Source organism: Equus przewalskii, chromosome 7 (genome assembly GCF_037783145.1).
Source record: "Equus przewalskii isolate Varuska chromosome 7, EquPr2, whole genome shotgun sequence".
Classification (NCBI taxonomy): Eukaryota; Metazoa; Chordata; class Mammalia; order Perissodactyla; family Equidae; genus Equus; species Equus przewalskii.
Window position 1 is genome coordinate 1,684,193 of NC_091837.1, and position 21,225 is coordinate 1,705,417.

Below are 21,225 nucleotides of genomic sequence, written 5' to 3' on the forward strand. Positions count from 1 at the left end.
TTGTTTTGGGCTGATTGCTTTCAATAAACTGGGACACGGAGGGAGGCTCTGGGGAATGGAACTTGCCCTTGTTGGGACACATTTACATTTGCAAGATAAATCTCTATCTGTAACAGGTGCCTCCCTCTCTGTACCAGGAAGAAGAAGGGAGATGACCTTGTCCCTAGAAACTCTTAATGGGGAAGGCAAGAACTTAAGTTGGTTGCTGTCTGGCAATCTCATGTAACTGATTTAGGGTGGTGGCTTCTAACCTTTCTAACCTTTACTTAATCCGATTTGATTCTTGTCTAAAAGTCATGGGATCACCCAATGACCAGACCCCACCTGCACTGATACCATTTTAACTTTTTTTCATCTTCTTTCCTTTGTCTTGTAAAGAGATGACTCACATACCCATGCCTTATAAAATTAGCCCTAACCCTCAACTCGGGGCAGCAGCAGCGGCTCTGCCTGCCCATGGGTCCTGTCCCCACACCAGCGGGGGCAGCAGCAGCTCTGACTGCCCATGGGTCCTGTCCCCATGCTATTCTATTCTCTAAATAAAAGAGCACTACTGCCAGATCTTAAGAGTCTAATAAATCTTTCTTTCGACTCCTCGGCTCAGCGACCCCGCATCACTGTGACATACCAAAGGCCTCCCTGCTGCAGATCCAGGGGATTTGCTTCCTCCCCCCTCTGGGGCCACCCTCACACCCAGCGCTGGTGGGCCTTTGAGATTACTCCTCCCCTGTCCCCTCTGTGGGTTCCTGCTCTCCGGGTGCCCCCTGGAACACCAATGTACCTTGTGTCTGCCCTCAGCCCACTCTCCTATTCCCCATACTTGTTCCGGTTCAGTGCATCACCTCCAGCTGAAGTGCACGATATGCTCATGACCTCACCTCCAGCCTGACTCCCCTAGAAAGGCCCTCAGCTGGACACCTGCAGCCTCCTCAAAAGGTGGGACTTGTTTTCCCCCAAACCTGCTCAGCCTCCTTGTGACCCACTGTTCCCCGCCATCTCTTTGGCTCACCCATGACTCACCCTTACTGTGGAATCTGCCTTCTTCCCAGGCTTCCAGCCAGCACCACGCTCTGTCCTCACTCTCTGCCCCACTGAGGCCACAGCCTCACTGCTGTCCCCTTGCTCACCATCCTCCCACTGCCCAGTCCAGCCTCTGCAATACAAGTCGGCATCTGCCCATCCCGGCTGAAGGCTGCCCTCAGGACCCTATCCACTTCTAATGGGCAGAGTCTGGTCTCCAACTTTCCCTTCAGGCTCAGAAAATCCTGGTAGCCTCCTGACCACTCACTTCACTGGATCTCACCTCCATGCCTTTGCTGACACTGTCTGCTTCCTGGAATGTTTTTCCTGTTCCCCAAAAGTCCTCATCTGTTACACAGCTGGGGGTCACCTCCTCCAAAAAGCCTTCCCAGAAGCTGACTCCCATTGGGAACCTCTGCTCCCGGAGGCTGGTCCTACCCTCCTGGCCCTTGTCTGCACCCTTGGGTAGTAGCTCTCTGGGCTCAGCCAGCACAGTGCTTCTCTTACATTCTCCTCCACCTTTCTTTTTAACCACGAGCCATCCCTAGCCACATCCTCTCCCACAGCTGTCCCCATCCTCCATAGCCCATCTCAAAACCCTGACCCCACCAGGCTCTGCAGGTTCTAACCTCTGGACACAGCCATTAGAGATGAGCCTCGGAGGATGGGATCCCCTCGGAGTGAGGCAGAGAAAAAACATGCCAAGAGCCTCCTGGCGGACTGCTGGGACCAGGCCGTGGGGCTAGAAATTGAATTTACTCCAGAATCTCCCAGTAAACAGGAAAACACCTGTTCACACTGGCTGTGTTTACCTCCTCTCTCCAACATCCAGCAGAGGGCAGGTGATTAGCAGAAGCACAGTCAACTTATGGGAGGGACCACGAGGGAGGGAGAAAATGAGTAAATGAAGGAGGGAATGAGGGAGAGAGTGAATGAAGGAAAGAATGACTGCGTGAGAGGAGGGATCAAGCGGGAGGGAATGAATGAGTGAGAGAGGAAAGGAGGAGGGGAGGGAGGGAGGGAAGTAGAGAGGGAATGAATGTGGGAGTGAGAGAGAGAGTGAGTGAAGTAGGGAATGAGGGAGGGAGAGAGACGGGAGGGATGGAGGGAATGAGAGGGAAGGGAGGGGAAGAATGAGGGAGCGAGGCAACGAGGAAGTGAGAAGGAATGAGGGAGGGAGGCAGAGAGGGAGGGAGGGATGGAGGGAACGTGTCGCGAGGGAGAGAACGAAGGAGTGAGGGAACGAGGGACTCGGGGAGGGACTGAGGGAAGGAAGAGGGAAAGGGATTTACAGGCACGACCCTCGCCAAAAGGCATCCTTCATTTAGTCACTCATTCATTCGTCCAGCCCGCCAGGTGCCAGGAGCTGCGCCAGCTGCAGAAACGCAAGGCCGCCGGGGCAGCAAAGGCCCCTCTCCGCCGAGCCAAGGCGGTCCGCCCCCAGCGGAGGGCTGCGGCGGGCAAACCCCTCCTCCCCGGCCTGGCCGGGCCAAGCCCGGGCCCCCGCTTGGGCCCCCTGGCCTCGGTTCGCGCCCCCCGGGCGCCTGCGCGGCACGGCCACGTGACGCGCCGAGGCGCCGCCCCCCGCCTCCCGCGAGTGCGGCCTCGGCCTGCGGCGGCTCCAGGTGAGCCGGGAGGTGCGGGCCGGCGGGCTGGCGGGCCGGGCCGCCCGGCGCGAGCGGCGGGCGGGGGCGGCCGCTGGGCCCCGGCGAGCCGCGCGAGGGGCGCGGGCGCGGGCCTGAGGCGAGCCCGCGGCCTGACGTGGCGGGGACGCGGCGGGCGGGACCCCCGGGCGCGGCCAGGCTGGGAGCTGGCGCTCGCCGCGGTCCGGGGCCTCCGCGCCGCTGAGGGCCGCGCTGGCCTCGCGGCCCCCGGGCCGGCCCTGTCGCCCGCCGAGTGTCCGAGCGCGGCCTCCCTGCCGCGACCATCGGCGCTGCGCGGGCGGTCCTGCAACAGGCGGGCGGGGCGGGGCTGCCGCCACCTGGCGTGACCTTGGCCCGTGGCCTGCGAGCCTCAGTTTCCTCAGCCGCGCGCCCAGCGGAGGCCGGGGGCCGGGGGCCTGGGGCTGCCGCAGATGGAGCCGGCGGCGCCCGTTCGCGGGGTTTCCAGAGAGAAGCGTGACATCGCGTCGTCAGGGCGCGATCGCTGCGTCCCGAAGCGGTTGCCGCCCTTCTGTTTCCAGTCCTGGGCGGGCGGGGGTCGCGGGGCTGCTACCGCCTCGAAGCCCGCTCCTCCCGGCGCCTCGTGCGCGGGGCCCGTGGGGCCGGGCCGGGGCCGCAGGCGCGCCCCGCCGAGCCGTTCCAGCTCTGCTTTTTGGGAGACTCCTTCCAGAGCGCGGCGGCGTGGGCGCGCACCGCAAGGCTCCCACTCTGGAAGTTAGGACCCAGTCCCTCCTCTCCTCTTCGCGAGCTGCCCCCTTTTCCTTTGTTGCAAACCTTGCTTCATGCTGCCCAGGATTGGGGTTCTTGAGGGTGGACACTGTTTGGGAGCCCTAGAGAGGACTGAGGGTGCTTACTCAGTAAATGGGGTTGAGTTGAAAATTTTTCAGAAATGGTTTTGACTCTGTCATCCATGAGTTCATAAAAATTGATTTTATGTCCTTCAGCTTGTACCTACTTGAGATAGAACTTCCTTCCTGCTCCCCTCTAAAGCTTTGAACGTACAGGCTGGAGGGGCCTTGCTTGTGATGACTAGAATCGAGAATGTTATGGGGCCGTGGCGAATTAAATCTAGGGAAGGACTTCATGATAGAGTAGCCCCTGTAAAATGAATAGGAGGGTGAAGGTGCCACTGAGTGAGCTCCTAAGAACATTTTTTATTTCAGAACAGGCATGGGAAAGGAATCACGAAGGATGTGCTGTGTCTGACTTAATCTTTTGAAATTTTGTCAATTACTGAAATGTAGTTACACTGTGAAATGCTTTCCATCTAAGTCAGCAAAGATTAAAAAGAAACACTATTGGTGAGCTAGAGTGGTTGGAATCAGGTTCTCATACTTTGTTGGTGGGAGAATAAATTGATAAAATCTCTATGGAGGGCAATTTGGGAGTATCTGTTAAAATGATAAGTGTACATTCAAATTAAAATGATCTGACAGTTCTGTATCTAGGAAATTTTCCTCAGATAAATGCTGCATATATGGCACATCTAAATGATTTTCAGTGCAAAACTGTTTGCAGTAGCAAACAATTGTAGGAAATCCAGATGTCTCTCTGAAAAGGATTGGTTAAATAAAATACAGTTTCCATAGAATCTACTGTGGGAGGGATATGAAGTTACCATATGCAAAAGCTAATAAAAGAGGGGAACTGTTGTAGATTTACAGGTTTGCCTGTGAATCCATAGCTGCCACCTGGAAGGATGTGTGGCAAAGTAGAATACTAGTAGTTTCCTCTGGGGGAGGATCTGGTTGGGGTGTAGGTGGGAGCGAAACTTCAGTTTCATAATACACCTTTCCGTGCCTTTTGAATTTGAATCACGTGAGTATGTTACGTATTCAAAAATAAGTTGGAGAATCTTATTAAATATTTCACCTTAACAGAAAAGCACAGAGAATAACACACCACCTCTCTTATCAGATCCTAATGTTTTGCCTTACTTGATTCTTTTTTTTGTTAAAGAAATAAAACTTTCCATTTTTCCTTCCTGGAGATAATCATGACCCTGAATTCCTATAACGTGTCTGTACTGTTTTATACATAACACCTGTTTATAAGCAATGTTGGACAGTATTGTGTATTTTCAAGCTTTTTGTAAACAAAATTATACCATACAGTTGGCCTTCGGTATCTTTGGGTTCTGCATGCGCGGATTCAGCCAACCTCAGGTCGAAAGACCTGTGGTGGTTGCGTCTGTACGGAAAATATACAGACATGTTCCTTGACATTATTCCCTAAGCAATACAGCATAACAGCTATTTACATAGCATTTGTATTGTGTTAGATATTATAAGTAATCTAGAGGCGATGTAAAGTGTACGAGAGGGTGTGCATAGGTTATATGCAAATACTATGTATTTTATGTTTTCTTTCTTTTTTTCCCAAGGAAGATTAGCCCTGAGCTAACTACTGCCAGTCCTCCTCTTTTTTGCTGAGGATGCCTGGCCCTGAGCTAACATCTGTGCCCATCTTCCTCTACTTTATATGTGGGACGCCTACCACAGCATGGCATACCAAGCGATGCCTTGTCTGCACCCGGGATCCGAACTGGCAAACCCTGGGCCGCTGAGAAGCAGAACGTGCGCACCTAACCGCTGCGCCACCGGGCCGGCCCCTATGTATTTTATATAAAGGACTTGAGCATCCCTAGATTTTGGTATCCGCAGGGAGTCCTGGAACCAGTATGCTGCGGATGCTGAGGGACAGCTATACGTATTCTGCAATGTGCCGTTCTTTCTCTGCATGGCTTTGAGATTTCTCCACGTTGGGGACTGTAGCTTGAGTTCTAGTTTGCTCATTTCACCCGTTGTCTAGTGTTCTTCTAATTACTGTGTCGCTACACCCATTCCCCTGAGGATGGACATTCTGGTGTCCAGTGCTTGCTCTAAGAACAAGGCTGTGATGTATGGTCTTGAATGTGTTGCACTCTGAGCTGTGCTCCTTCAGAGAAGGGAACTGGTTCATTTCTCTTCACATCCCCCTCAGCACCTAGCTTAGCTCTTTAAATTGTGCTTGATGAATGTGCTTTGTCTGCCCAAGGAAGCGGTCTTCCCATTATATTGTACTCTGTACTCGCAGTAGGTGTAGTTGCTGTCCATCCCTTCCCAAGAGGACAGAGGGGCTGCTGTGCTCACAGCAGGTGGGGGCCCACCGGGGGCCTCCATGTCTGTTGGGGCAGTTGGTCCTCAAAGCCTTCCCCAGAGAAGGAGGCCCTCTTGACTCCATGATGGAAGGACCTGGGTGGTGATGGAAGGACCATGATGGTCCTGGTGGTGAGGAGGAAGCCAAGGCTTGGAGATATGAGCTAAGTGCCCAGAGTTGGGTGGTTGGCCAATGGCACAACCAGCCATGGAATGTTGAGGTGTGAGTGAGATAAAGCCCCAGCCCCCAAGGGGACAAACCTCCCTGTGGTGGGTAGATAGGACAGCTTCAGTGGTGAAGCACTCCTGTCATGTTCTTGACACAGTGACAGAAGTGATTGAGCTGGACCTTGACCAATACAGGGTTATAAGAGACAGAAAGGCCTGGATGGGAGTCTGAAGGTGTTCAGAGGATGATAGGTGTCCCTTTTGGTCTAAGGGCTAGTGACAGCTTACAGGGGAAGGAGCGTTTTGAGCCAGATCACGAGGAAGAGCCTCAAGCAGGAGGCAGTAGGGCGCCAGAAGTCAGGTGGCACACTCTGGGGCATTCTGGGGAGTCAGGGAGGTTGGGGCAGGAGGTAGGAAACCAGTTGGGATGTCACTGCTGCATTCTAACCCGAAGTGGTAGCTGTGAAGGAATAAGGGATGACTGTCTGAGATGGGAGAGGAAGGAATCCAAACTAGAGAGTCTATCGGACCCCAGGGGTAGAAAGGAAGAGAGATCACTGAGACCCAGTAACAGAACTAGACCAGTTGGGAGGGCTGTTAGCTGTATTAGGCATTGAGCTGGGGGAATGTGGGGTGGGCTCTTGGGAAAGAGGGGTGGGCTGGGACAGGGTGTGTTGGTGAGGGGAAGATGTCAGAAAAGGGGGCATTGTCATAGGGCAGAGTTTCCAGGCAAGAGTGGTGGTCAGCACGGGGATACGCCTTGGTTCTGGCCGTTTCTGCACAATCCAGTCCAGGGTGGAGAAGAGGGGGGGTGGGCAGAGGCCAACTGAGGGGGCCAGCACAGAGGAGAGTTGAGCGTGGTGGGCGGGAAGCAGTGGAGGGTCAAGAGGAAGCAGGTCCTGGGGGATGAGGAGGCAATGGGGGGCAGTGCTCCTGAGCCCCAGTAGTGAGGAGAGAGTTCTCTTGTTTTTGGCAAGATTTGTAGTTGGGGCTATTTTTCATCTCTCTTTTAAAGATACAGTAGGGAATTGGAGAAGAAACAAATTTGGGAAGGGGCTAGTGGAATAACCAGAGGTGGGGAAGGCAGGTGTTCACAGCTGTGTGGCAGGTGGCCCCCTGGCTCCCACCTGCTAGCTGGCTGGCCTGGAGAGTGTGAAGCTTGGCCACACCATGTGGTTCAGGACTGGCCACCCCCTGACTTAGAACAGCCAGCTGTCCATGGTCGCTTCTGGCTGGTTGAAAGGGCACGGTTGAAGTGTTTGCAGTAGGTTAGTTTCACTGATTGGGTTTTTAAGGTTCCTATTCAAATCTTTTTTTTTTTTTTTTTAATATACTGACTCAATTTTTAGAAGGTAACTTTGAATTTAAAACATGATGCAGATGATCTCAAATCTGTACCAGGTCTAGTCAGAGTTACTGTGCTTGACTCTAAGAATCTCAGTAAAAGAAGGCAGGTTCTGGGCACAGCTCTGGGTCTCCTGACCACCACTCAGGCCTGTTGTCATTTCTGTGCGTCCACTCCTGTGTGGGGAATCCAGTTTTGTTTTTTGTCAGTGGGTGAGAGGAAGAGCCCTTGAGGGCTCTTATGTTTATGTTCATCGTGTACTAATTCTAGATTTTCCCAACGAGCTGGGGACATTTGTTTCCCTTTTTTCAGTTGAGGAACCTGAGACTCAGGTTGGTCCTGCAGCGAGTCCGTGGTGGGATGGGAGCTCCAACCCAGGCTGATGTGTCTCCAGAACCCTTCTGTTTCACAGTGACGCTGAAGGAGATACAATGGGCTGAAGACTCTTGGCAATGAAGGGACACAGGTCATCAGGGAGAAGTCCCCAAGTTTGGACGAGTGGTAGGAGGGGAGAGGGAGTTAAGGGGTTTGAGATCACAGAGACAGCACAGGGAAGCTGGAGTGCTGTGAACAGCAGGTGCCGCTGTGGGCAGAGCTGCCCAGTTGTGCATGATGTGGTGTCGCCTCCCCAGCTCATTTCCCGTCCCCTCTGTCTTGCCAGCTGACAGCCGCGGTGGTGAGGTCTGGTGTCGTGGTCAGAATGGCGGAAGAGCAGGAGTTCACTCAGTTGTGCAAGTTGCCTGTGCAGCCCTCACACCCACACTGCGTCAACAACACCTACCGGAGTGCACAGCACTCCCAGGCCTTACTCCGGGGGCTGCTGGCTCTCCGAGACAGCGGCATCCTCTTTGATGTCGTCCTGGTGGTGGAGGGGAGACACATCGAGGCCCATCGCATCCTGCTGGCTGCGTCCTGCGATTACTTCAGGTGAGTTGATTACTTTAGGTGAATTACATACACCAGTTCTAAGTAAGATAACCCAAAAAAATCTTGGCTCCACTAGGTAGATGTGTTAGCCCTCCGGAACCTCCCAGGTCTCCCCCTTGAGCTTCTTCCACTGCTCATTCGGCAGTTTGGTCGACAGCGAGAGAGACAGAGGGGTCTTAGGGTTTGTTTTTCTTTCAGCCATCCCATCTCTAGGGCATGCTCCTTTTTCTTTTCTTTTTAATGTGATATACTTGGCTTTGCTTGTAATACTGCGCTTTATAAAATGAATTTTTTGCTGTAAGTACAATATCTTGGTATAAAACATTTCATTTTGAAAAATTTCAAATCTGTGGAAAAGTTTAAAGAATAGTATTATGAACACCTTAATACCAATTGTTAGCATTTTGCCATCTTTGTTGTCTCTCTCTTTATACGCATGCATATCTTTTTTTTTTTGGTGAGAAAGGAAGATATGCTGTGAGCTAACATCCATTGGCAGTCTTCCTGTATTTTGTATGTGGGATGCCTCCACAGCATGGCTGATGAGTGGAGTAGGTCTGTGCCTGGGATGTGAACCTGCAAACCTGGGCCGCCAAAGCAGAGTGTGTGAAACTTTAGCCTCTTGGCCATGGGCCTGGCCCCCACATATCTTTTTTTAAGACATAATAACACTTTATGCCTTAGTCTTTTGCCCCACCCCCACCCAGTGTTCTTGTAATGCCAGCTGGAAGCCCACATGAGCTCTGGGCACTTCTCAGGATGTTTGGTCCCTGTGAATCTGAAGCCGAGGCCAGGTGATTATCCACACAGCTGTGATGTGTGGAGTCACCCCTTTTGTGCCCCTTCCCTGGCCATCCACCTCCTGGCTCACACCTTCTCATCCCTTGGGTCTCTGCCTCTGACCCTCCCTGTGGATTCTTTGGTCCCTCTGGGATTTCTCATGGCTTCCTGCATGACCGCATTCCAGCACTTGGCACATTTGGAGGAATGGGTGCCACTGCCCCCATTTCGCACAGGTAAGATGAGGCTCAGAGGGAGTGGGCCCCACCTGCAGCGATCAGCTGGGGCTGTATGGGAATTGCAGCCCAAGTTGTTCCATTCCAGTTCTGAGTCTATTTAATTTTTTTGTCAAGCCTCAGTTGTAGTTCTCATTTTTTGATTTTAGGAAATATAGAGCAAAAGTATTTATTTAAGTGCCTCCTGTTCTCCAGAGGAGTTTATGGAGAGCGTGACCCAGTGGTGCCTTGGAGCCTCCATGTCCAGGGACGGCAGCATCCCTTCAGTTCACAGGGCAGGGTCTCGCCAAGGCCTTTACCAAGCTTCAGGATAACTTCCAGGATGGTGGGTGGCATGGGGTTGCTGAGAACCACCTCGGGGAGGACTCAGGGCCCTCCTAGCAGAGGAACAGCCAGCTTAGGGCCTATGTGAAAGGGGCCAGCAGGGGGCTCTGGAACAAGTGGGACCTCTTTGATGCACCCTCGAAGCCCTTCAGGGTAGAGCTCCTCTCTGCACGCATGCCATCCTGACCATCAGTGTCACAGCACTCTTCCTAAAGGCCACTTACAGATGCCGCCTTTCCCTAAGTGATCGAAAACCTGTGGCTTTCCACATCCTCCAGAAGCAAATCCTAGCCCTTTCCACAGCCACCCTCAGGTGGACCTCTCGTGGGAGGTGTTCCCCTCTCAGGCGTGGTTACTGTGCATGTTGACACCCCCTTCCATTGGGAGTGGGGGTGGGTGGGGAGTGACAACATTGGGAGAACTCAGGCTCATCTCAGATATAGACACACACATACACATAAACAGATGAAATGGATCATTCCCAAGCTTTAGCATGTTTACTTTATTATGATCGTTTCGGTTATTTGATTTAGGTTAAAATGATGAAGGACCCTTTTTTCCCCCCAGTTAGACTGGTAAACATGAGAAAGGTTTGTAATGTCTGATGTGGACAAGGATAGAGAGAAGGGCTTTGGATGGTGGGCTGGCCTGTAGCTTGGGCCCTGCAGTGGATGTCTCAGTGTCCTGTGGGATGTCATGGCAGGCACTAAGTGACACGGTGCAGGGGCGCTGACGATGATCCTTCTGTTCTTGGAGGCTGTCCAGTGCAACTGTTTATAAGCTGGTGGATCAGTGCCTGCTGAGAGAGAGGGTGAGCACCAGGCATTAGGGAGTGGGAAAGTGCAAGAGAGTAACATGAGCCCACTTGGAAAGTCTGGAAGGATACACGCTGACCTCTGGGAATTGAGCAAGGGAGAAGAGAACCGAAGTCTGACTTTCTCCCCTTATTGCAGTGTTTGAGTTATTTTGTGAAGAATAGGAAGCACTTTTGCAATGTAGTTTTAAGCCACGCATGATGCTCCTCACCGCTGGCGCACCCACCCAGTGTGTGGTGTGACTCAGGATTGAAAATCGCTGCCCTGAGGCTATGCCTGTTCACAGTCCCCTGGCACCGTGTCCCGCATCCCTCTGGGAGGTGCCCCTGTCCCACTCTCCTCTCCCACTGTTTGTCCATCTGTCTTCCTTCTGGGAACCCAGCAGCCAGGTCAGTTGTTCTCCTGTCATGGTCCACGGCTTTCTTGCCTCTGTGCTTTTGCTGTTAGTCCCAGCAGTGCTGCCCTTCTCTGCCTTTCCTGTCCTGCAGAGCGTTATCTTCCTTCCAGGCCCAGCTAAGGGGCCTCCTCCTCTGGGGAGCCTTCCCTAATTGTCCCTCACCTTTTCCCAGCCTCTGGCTCCCAGGGCCAGTGCCGCTGGCCCCTTGGGGGCAGAGAGCTCAATTGCCCTGGTCCTGGGAGGTGCCTGCACCCCAGCCCAGCTTCAGGAAGCCTCCTTTGGTACACACTCCATGCACGCTTTAGGAATTGACTAGGCACACTGTACTTAGGGCTTCTTTCTTTGGCTTTTGTTAATAACTTTCCACGGCACATCTCTTTTGGCTCCCATGACCCCGTGCCTGCCTGCTTGCCCTGTATACCTCTCTTGGGCTGGTTCCTTGGCTCCTCCCTGACCACTGCGTGTCAGAGGGACCCAAGGGCTCTGTCCTGTATACAGCCTCCCTGGGTCATCTCATCCCTCCCTTAGTTTTAATGCCATCTGTGAATTATAAGATAGATGACCTTGCTCAACTTGGTCCCTGAGATTTTGAAAATTTGGATAAAATTGATGATTTTATAGAAAAGAAAAATTGATAGAACCGTACCCCCCGGAAGAGAAAGTTATGTTCTCCACAAAAGCATAAAGCCCCATGCGTCCCAGGGAAGCTGTGTCTTTTAGGAACAGACTCCAATACCATTTAAACTTTTCCAGGGCAGAGAAGAAGAAAGGAAGTTTCCAAATTTTTTTTTTACAAAAGTTACATAATGTTGGTATCAAAATTGGACAGGTAGCTGACACAGAAAGAAAAGTGCAGCTTGTTTACGAGTGACAGTGTGAAATCTTCAGTGAGACCTGGGCACACGGAGCTGCACCAAGTATAAGGTAACTTGCAGAGTCGTAGATCCTCGCCCAGGTGAGCTTTGTTCTTAGAACAAAAGGTAGTTCCAAGTTAGGGAATCTTTCTTACAATGCAAGGCGCTAATCAACCAAGGGCCACCTGGCATATGGCCACTAGGGACATGGTAGGCCGGCGTCTAACAGTCAGCATCCATTCCCGCAGCTAAGACGCTTTTTGAATAGATGGGAAAATAGTGAAGTGACACTTTACCCCTGCTCTCCCACTTCACCCCCACCACCACGGGAACCCTTTTTAAACATTCCTATTCATCCATACACTTTTTTTTGGCAAATACTAGTCTGTAATTCTCAACCCCTAACAGGTCTGAAATTGAAAGTTGTTTTGTTTTGGTTTTTTGTTGCACTGTGTTGTAAAAGCTTTCTAAGTGTGCTCTAGAGGTCTCCCAGGGCTGATTTTGTTCATGGACGGCTGTTCAATCTGTCTAATCATTGATCTTTGTCGGCGGAGGGAGAAGCTGGGTTCTCCTACATTTCTTTTTTTTTTTCCTTTTTAAAGATTGGCAATTGAGCTAACGTCTGTTGCCAATCTTTTTTTTTTTCCTCTTCTTCTTCTTCTCCCCGAAGCCCCCCAGTACATGTTTGTATGTTCTAGTTGTAGGTCCTTCTGGTTGTGCTGTGTGTGATGCCGCCTCAGCATGGCTTGATGAGTGGTGCCATGTCCGTGCCCAGGATCCAAATGGCGAAACCCTGGGCCGCTGAAGCGGGGCGCACAAACTTAACCACTCAGCACGGGCCTGGCCCCTTGTGTTTTTTTTAATATATAACTTTGGCACAAATTCATTTTGTGGTTACAAAACCCACCCTGAACTGATATGAGGCTAACTATATTTTTATCCTACTTAGTGTGCATCTTTATACATTTTGCTTTGGAAATATTAAGGTGTTTGGATATGAGGTACTGACCTAGACCCAGGGGGGCCATGACATCCTATATGACATGGGTACAGTGTCTCTCCAGCTGAAGCCTTCTGAATTCTGAAACATATTTGGCCTCAAGGGTTTGGATGAGAAATTGGCGGCCTGAATAAGCCCACACAGGAAATGTTCCCCCACCTTACATCAGAGGCAGCTCACTAGCACCTTGTGACATCTGGTTGTGACATCCTGGCAGTATAGGTGACCCTTGTTCTGCACAGTGTTCTGTGATGTCCGTGCCCTCCACTTATTTGGTTGGTCTCCTGCTGCTGGGTACTTGGTGAACATGTTTATTTTTTTAATTGTGATTTTAGAGAACATATAGCATCAAATTTGCCATCTTACTCGTTTTTAAGTGTACAGCTCAGTGGTGTTAGTATATTCACATTGTTGTGCATCTAATCTCCAGAACTTTCTCATCTAGCAAAACTGAAACTCTGTGCCCGTTAAACAACTCCCCATTCCCTCCTCCCTCAGCCCCTAGTAACCACCATTCTACTTTCTGTTTCTATGAATTTGACTATTCTTGGCACCTCTTATAGGTGGAATCCTATATTTCTTGTTTTGTGACTGGCTTCTTTCACTTAGCATAATGTATATCTTCAAGGCTCATCCACGTTGTAGCATCTGTCAGAATTTCCTTTCTTTTTAAGGCTGAGCGATATTCCATGGTATAGATAAGCCACATTTTATTTATCCATTCATCTGTCAGTGGACACTGGGGTTGTTTCCACCTCTTGGCTGTGGTGAATAGTGCTGCTACGAACATGGGTGTACAAATATCTCTTGGAGACCCTGCTTTCAGTTCTTCTGGATATACACCCAGAATTGGAATTGCTGGATCATAGGGTAATTCTATGTTTAAGTTTTGAGAAATTTCCATACCAGCGGCACCATGTTACTTTACCACCAACAGTGCACAAGGGTTCCAATTTCTGCACATCCTTGCCAACACTTATTTTGTTTTTTTTGATGGTGCCCATCCCAATGGGTATGAGGTGTGAACAACTTTTAAAATTTTTTTCTTTTTAAGTTTTTATTTTGACATAATTTCAGAGTTACAGAAAAGTAGTAAGGCTACGATAAAGAATTAAACATCTATTTTTGGTTAAAAACAGCAAAAACAAAAAAGAAGTAGATATATATTTTATTTTTCTTTTGGCCTTTTTTCGCTCCCTCTTATTTTGAAAGATGTCAATCCTATTGAAAAGTTGAAGGATAGACATAGTGAACACCTGTGCCCTTCACCTGGATTCATCAAGTGTTGACAGTTTGCCATATGCACTTCAGAGTAAGTTGCAAATATGACAGTTTTTCTCAGAATACTTCAGTGTGCCTCTAAGAATAAGGACCTTCTCTAACACATCTATGATATCATTATAAATCTGAGAAAATTTACAGTCATTCCATAATTTCATCTGATCTTGAGTCCATATTTACATTTTCCTAATTGTCTCCAAAATGCCTTATGTCTCCTTCGTTCCCCCTCCATTCAGGATCCAGTCAAGGTCCACGCATTGCATGGATCCTTTCTTTCCTTTTTTTTTTTTTTTTTTTAAAGATTGGCACCTGAGCTAACAACTGTTGTCAGTCATCTTCTTTTTTTTCCCTTCTCCCCAAAGCCCCCCAGTATATAGTTGTATATTCTAGTTGTGAGTCCCTCTGGTCGTGCTATGTGGGACGCCACCTCAGCGTGGCCTGATGAACGGTGCCATGTCCGCGCCTGGGATCCGAACCAGCAAAGCCCTGGGCCGCCGAAGCAGAGTGCATGAACTTAACCACTCGGCCGTGGGGCCAGCCCCCTGCATGGATCCTTTCTTAAGATGATAAAGTCTATCTGAGTCAGTCCAAGTGCCCACACCCTGCTCTGGGGGGTTAGTGCTCCAGTGTTGCCATCCCCACTGTTGCCAGCGTGGTTCTGGAGGTCCCGGGTGTGCAATAGCACAGTCCTGGAAAGTGCAGGAGAGCCAGCCAGACGACCCCAAAGAGTGAGTCAAAGTACTGCAGAGCATGGGACAGTGTGCAAGGGGCTGCGTGTGTAGTGGTATGTCTGGGAATGAATATAACATACATGTGCCAGGTCTGGGGAGATCACCTGCAAGACCTCCAAAGACACCCAGAGGCTGGCATGACAGATAAACAAGCCCTTACAGAGATGTCCCTTACAGAGATGTGTCCCTTACAGAGATGCTGACACTCTCTACAAAAATCTAGATGTTTAACATGTTTAAAATACCAAGAGGGTTTCTTGGGGGAAATTGCACAAACTGATTCTAAAGTCTAAATTTAAGAAAGGAAGCAACGGCCAGGAAAGTGTTGAAAACAAAGATAACAAAAGGAGACTGGCCCTACCCTATATCAATACATATGATGAAGCCGCAGTCATTGAAACTGTGCTTCTGGTGCATGGAGACAGATAGATGATTGGATAAGGGTTTAGGGAGTTTGGACACAGATACCACCCCATCAGGAATAAAGATGGTGTCACAAGTAGGGGAAGGTGACAGTGGGGTTACCATCTGGAAAAACAGAAAGTGGGACCCCTGCTTCACACCTTGTACCAAAATAAATTTCAGGTGGATAAACAATTTTAAATGTGAAAGATGAAACAAAAAAACTAGAGGAAAACATGGGGAAATATTTTTCAATGTAATTTCAGAAGGAGAAAGCCTTTCTATCTCTAAGTTTGATGCAAAACTCACAGGCAAAAAAAGAAAATGATAAATTTGCGTTCAAAACAGACTAACTTCTGCATGGCAAAAAGCATCATAAAATCAAAAGATTTCAGGTAGAAAAAAGAAATTCAACTCATCCATAAAGGGCAGATTTCTTCAAATTGACAAGACAGAGTCTAATAGAAAATGGGCAAAGAGTGTGGACTATTCAGAAAAGAAAATATAAATGACTATTAAACATTTGATGAAGTTGTCTGTCCCACTCGTTACAGGGCTTCTCCCTTACAAGGTTGATAGCATGTGGACAATACTATCAAAGTGTAAATCTGTATAAACCCTTTGTCCCAGCAGTTGCTTTCATAGGAATTAGTCCTGGCAGCACATAGCAAAATGTCATGTGGGTAAGGCTGGCCATTCATTGAGTTAAACAACAGGAGATGAGAAGTAGCCCAAGTGTACCCCAGCAGGAACGGGTAACTCCTTTATGATAGGCTTTCCAGGGAGAAGGGCAGCCCTGTGTGTACTGATCAGGAGCCATTTCCAAGATGTATTGTCAAGTCAAAACATGATGCAGAATATAAGGTTCATGGACTGCCGCTGGGGATAGCGCTGCCCTGGGGAGGGGAACTGATATCTGGGAGCAGAGAAGGGCAGGAGACAGACTTCCACTCTTTTACATATTTTAAGTCTTCTACCCAGTATATGTGTCACCTAGTCAAAAAAAAAAAAATGTAAACATGGCTATTCTATCATCTCCATGTTGTCGACTGTCATATTTCAGCCCTGGTGTCTCCCCTGACTGCTGCCTGTTCCCTCTGAACACCTAATTAATGTCTCCTCTGGGGCGCCTCACACTGATGGTGCCACAGTGGGACTGCACTGCCCTCTTTGACCCTGTTTATCCCAAGTCCCCATCTGCCCAGCTGCTGCACCACGACCCCAGCCAAAGGCCCTGATTCCTCCCTGCTCTCAGCGTGTTCTCTCCACTTGGTCTCAGGGTGGCCTCAACTACAGCTCTCCAGCCACCTGGCCCTCCCCAGGCCTACAGAAACCTTACTGCCTCTTCTCTAGCTTCTCTGCTCTGGCCAACGAGTCTGAAAAGTCAGCTCACGCCACTCTCCTGAGTAAAATTCCCCAGTGGCGCCTCATTATGCTCAGATTTCAATCTGGACTTTCCCCTGCCCAGGGGGTAGCAGGACCTGGTCCCGTCTCACCTCCCACTCACTTCTTCCTCGCCCTGGCTGCTTTGCAGGCCAAGCTCATCCTTTCCCTGGGATGTGGGCACCTGTTTCCTCCACCTGGAATGCCATCCCCTGGCTGGTGAGGTGCCACCCAGCCTCATCTCACTTCCTCAGAGTGGGCCCTCCCTGCCCCTCATCACTCTCTACCTTCTCTGCTCTTCCAGCCGGCACTCCCAGGTCAGACGCCTGTTACACTCCTTCCTGGCATTTCTGTAATCTGAGGTACCTCACCTTTTAATCTTTTAGCCTCCTCCCTTGCATTAAACTCTGTGTACATGGGAATCTTGCCACTTTACTTCACTGTTGTTCCTTCTGCTCTTTGAATGGTCCCTGACCTTTAGTGGACACTCAGTAAATATATGTTGAATGGAATGACTTATTACTTGTTTCCATCCATTCATTCGTTCTTTCATAACATGCTCTGGACTGCTGCCGCGATCCAGGAAGCCTACTAGTGGATGCAGCTGAAATCAAGCCAGTTGTGACTCCTGCCTTCAGGGAGCTCGTGTGCGACTCCCTGGGGCACATGAAATGGAGACGGCAGTTTCTAGGATGGTTGCCCAAACTTGACTGGGAGCTTGTGGGTGCCTTCTCTGAGATGACTCAGTGCTCAGAGCACGGAGCGAGCCAATGTCCCATCCCACACCACTGCTGGGGCAGCCCGCTCCCCATTCCACATGCTCTTGCTCTTTGCGGCCTGGGCTGGCCTCCCCACTGATATAACTCCACTGTCTCATGTCTTCACTTTGCAGAGGAATGTTTGCTGGGGGATTGAAGGAGATGGAGCAGGAAGAGGTCCTGATCCACGGTGTGTCCTACAATGCCATGTGCCAAATCCTGCATTTCATATACACCTCCGAGCTGGAGCTCAGCCTGAGCAATGTCCAGGAGACGTTGGTTGCCGCCTGCCAGCTTCAGGTGAGGCTCTCCCTGTTTGAGTAGTGCAGGTTCATACTTAGGCGGGCTTTTCCCAGGTGCCCACCTGGCAGTGGCCTGAGGATGGGTCAGGCAGCGAAGGAGACAGTGGGCAGGGTGGAGGCTCTCAGGTGGTGCATACCTTAGCCAGCCCTGGGCACCAAAGCAGAGCCACTCCGAACACCTCTTGGCCCAGGTACCTGCTCTCCCTTTGCCTCTGCTCTTCTGCTGGTTCTTTCCCCTCTGCCTGGGTCTCCCTGCCACTGGAAAGATTCTGCATGTAAACGAGTGGTTGACCCTAATCCGAGTATGTGTTGTTCTGTAGTGCAGGCATCTGGCGAAGCTGAGCTTCCCCCAGCATTGTCCAGGCCCTTTCTGCTCTCCTCTCCACATGGCCTTGTCGATGTCTTTGAAACTGCTTTCCTTTTTTTTTTGAGGAAGATTAGCCCTGAGCTAACATCCACTGCCAATCCTCCTCTTTTTGCTGAGGAAGACTGGCCCTGAGCTAACATTCGTGCCCATCTTCCTCTACTTTATATGTAGGACACCTACCACAGCATGGCTTGCCAAGCGGTGCCATGTCCATACCCAGAATCCCAACCGGTGAACCCTGGGCCAAAGCAGAACGTGCACACTTAACCGCTGTGCCACCGGGCTGGCCCCGAAACTGCTCTCCTTTTTGTCATTCAACTTTGAATACTTGTTTCCCTACAAAATTCAGAAAGTTTCCTTCAGCATCCATCTCCTCCACACCGCACACTCCTCCCCATCCCCCTGGTCTGCATATCCCACAGCCATTCTGCCAGTGCCCTGGGCACAGAGCCTCTGTGTCTCCTTGAGCCCTTCCATCTTCATTCCCTGTGTCCGAGTTTGGACAAGTTATCCTTGTAAATCTTACCTGTAGCTATCTCTGTTTTGTTTCCATGTCCTCATCTTTGCCTTGGCTTCCATCTCTCAGTTTCTCCCTCCCAGCTAGTCCCTGCCTTGTTCTCTTCCCCGCATCCATCATGCACATCGACACCAAACCATCTTCCCAAACACCGCTTTCCTCTCTCCTACTGGTCAGTGAACTGCTATTGCCCACCGTCACTCACAGCAGAGGTTTGGCCAGCTCTCCTTAGCGCCTCCAAAGCCATTGCCGGGGCAGCACGGGAGGGGGAGCCTCCAGTTCGGCTCCAGCAACCCGGCTTTGTTTTGTTTTATTTTTAACATACTGAGCTTCTATGCAATGTTGTCTTTAAAGCAACTTTTACTTGGCATAACAGTTCCAAGTCAATAGGCCCATCAGGTTCTATTTGTTTCTGTAGCCAGTGACTGTTGGTGGCTTGCCCCCCATGTGCTGTGCCCTGCATGAGCTGAAGTTCAGACTCTTTGTGGTGTCCTCAGGGACCAGAGTCTGAATCCTTGCAAGACTGTCCCCATGGGTCACCCCCAGCAAACGAGTTCCCTTCTCTGAGCCTCTCGTGGGGCTCCTGCATGGGGTGGGCCTGGTGTGATTCCTCTGTGAGAGTCCACCTGGCAGAGGGCCTGCTGCTCTGACAACGAGGTCGGGAAGGGGAGGGTAACACAGTCCTTGTGCTGGGAGGCTTGGGTTCTTCAGTGTCCTGGCCCACGACAAGTCAAAAGTAGTATTTTAGGAAGAAGCGGCAAAGCAGAAGTGCCTGCTGAGGGAGAAAGCAGGTGATCAGTGAAGACTTTCAGGACCTCACAAAGCACCGTCGGGGCAGACGGGCACTTTGCAGGTCTCCATTCAGCCCTTAGCATATCACCTGGCAAGCACTAAATGTCTTTTGAATCAGAAAAAATAAAAATGAAAATATTTTAAACATATTTAATAAGCTTCAGATGCCAGCAGAATTACTCTGTGTGCACTGGTAATTTGTTGATGATGCTGGGTAAGTGAAGTATTCCCACAGAGAAAGTCTAAACTCCAGTTTACCTAAAGCATTTAGCCCCACCTGGGCAGCTTTCCCTAGAGCCCCTCCGTCTGTGTCCTTTGATTCTGCTGTGCGTCTGTTCCCTTATCACAGGGTGCTCTTGAGCCCTGGAGCCCAGTTCTCGGCTCCCACCCAAGTGCCATTCTCTCTCTCGCCTTCCTCCCAAACCCCCAGTTCTTCTCTGCGGTTGGGAAAGGGAAGGTGCAGGCCACCTGGGAGCCTCCTCGCTCACCGGAGTCCCACGGGCCTCCGCCAGGCAGGATGGCTTCCAGCTTTTCAAGAACTCGGCATCAGGTTCCCAGGATGCCCTGCTGGTGCTTCTCAGTGCATGGGCGCTTCCTGGCCTTGCTCCTGGGGCAGAGGGTGGGTCCCCTGGCCCTGCAGCTTTGCCTGGGCCTCCACTTATGGGGGTTGTGGCAGGAGAACAGAGCTGGGTGTCTTCTAGAGAGCCCGCGGAGGGGCCGCGGGGTCCCAGGTGCCTCCACACCAGGGATAGCTGGCATTTGTTCTGCTTCCTGCTTCTCTGGAGATCCAGTACTTTTCATCTGAAAGGCATATATATATCAGGGGTCCGTGCTGTGCCAGGTAGTTCCTGTGTACTATTTTGTTTTCATTTCTTCCTCCCGACTTTAACTACCCTTATTTTATAGATGAGGAAACTGAGGCTCAGAGAGGTTAAGAACATGCCGCAGACCACTTCCAAGCCAGGATTCAAACCCAGTTATTCTGCAGTGGGCCCGTCATCTCTCATTTGTTGGGGGAGAGTGGCTGCTCCAGCCTCCAAATCAGGAAAAGGGGGGGACTCTTGAAGGGGCACGGGGGCAACTGCAGCCAACAGCCGAATAAGCAACGTCCCTGCCCTCATACTGTCTCCCATGTCCAGACACTACCTCCAGGCTTGAATGGGTCTTCTTCTCTTCACAGATCCCAGAAATCATTCATTTCTGCTGTGATTTCCTTATGTCCTGGGTGGATGAGGAGAACATCCTCGACGTTTACCGGCTGGCAGAGCTATTTGACCTGAGCCGTCTGACTGAGCAGCTCGATACCTACATCCTCAAGAACTTTGTGGCCTTCTCACGGACTGACAAGTATCGCCAGCTTCCCCTGGAGAAGGTCTACTCCCTCCTCAGCAGCAACCGCCTGGAGGTCTCCTGCGAGACCGAGGTGTACGAGGGCGCCCTGCTCTACCATTACACCCTGGAGCAGGTGCAGGCTGACCAGATCTCGCTGCACGAGCCCCCCAAGCTCCTGGAGACAGTGCGGTTTCCCCTGATGGAAGCCGAGGTCCTCCAGCGGCTGCATGACAAGCTGGACCCCAGCCCGCTGAGAGACACAGTGGCCAGCGCTCTCCTCTACCACCGGAATGAGAGCCTGCAGCCCAGCCTGCAGGGCCCGCAGACGGAGCTGCGGTCGGACTTCCAGTGTGTTGTGGGCTTCGGGGGCATTCACTCCACGCCGTCCACTGTCCTCAGCGACCAGGCCAAGTACCTGAACCCCCTGCTGGGAGAGTGGAAGCACTTCACCGCCTCCTTGGCCCCCCGCATGTCCAATCAGGGCATCGCGGTGCTCAACAACTTCGTGTATCTGATTGGAGGGGACAATAACGTCCAGGGCTTCCGTGCCGAGTCCCGATGCTGGAGGTAGGAAAAGACCCTTGGCCATACTTTGGTCGTGGGTGATGCTGTGGTGCAGGAGTCTCGGGCCCAGAGGGCTGGTTAGCAGGTGGGTTCTGCAAAGGGTACGTCACTGGGGGCTGAGGCAGTCGGCCT

At 51.0% G+C, this 21,225-nt stretch overlaps 1 protein-coding gene across 4 annotated transcripts in view; it reads left to right on the forward strand.

Moving 5' to 3' along the window:
- Positions 1 to 2,268: 2,268 nt before the first annotated feature.
- The window catches only part of KLHL22 (kelch like family member 22), a 36,581-nt gene continuing 17,624 nt past the window's right edge, over positions 2,269 to 21,225 (forward strand). The window contains exons 1-4 of one of the 4 annotated variants that reach the window (XM_070626820.1): positions 2,269 to 2,645; positions 7,993 to 8,258; positions 17,354 to 17,519; positions 20,378 to 21,096. In XM_070626820.1, coding sequence (XP_070482921.1) covers positions 8,032 to 8,258; positions 17,354 to 17,519; positions 20,378 to 21,096 — 1,112 coding nt within the window. In that variant the 5' untranslated portion in view covers positions 2,269 to 2,645; positions 7,993 to 8,031. Of the gene's footprint in view, positions 2,646 to 7,009; positions 7,833 to 7,992; positions 8,259 to 17,353; positions 17,520 to 20,377; positions 21,097 to 21,225 lie in introns of those variants that run through there. The other 3 variants (XM_070626823.1, XM_070626822.1, XM_070626821.1) reach the window with 3 other exon arrangements.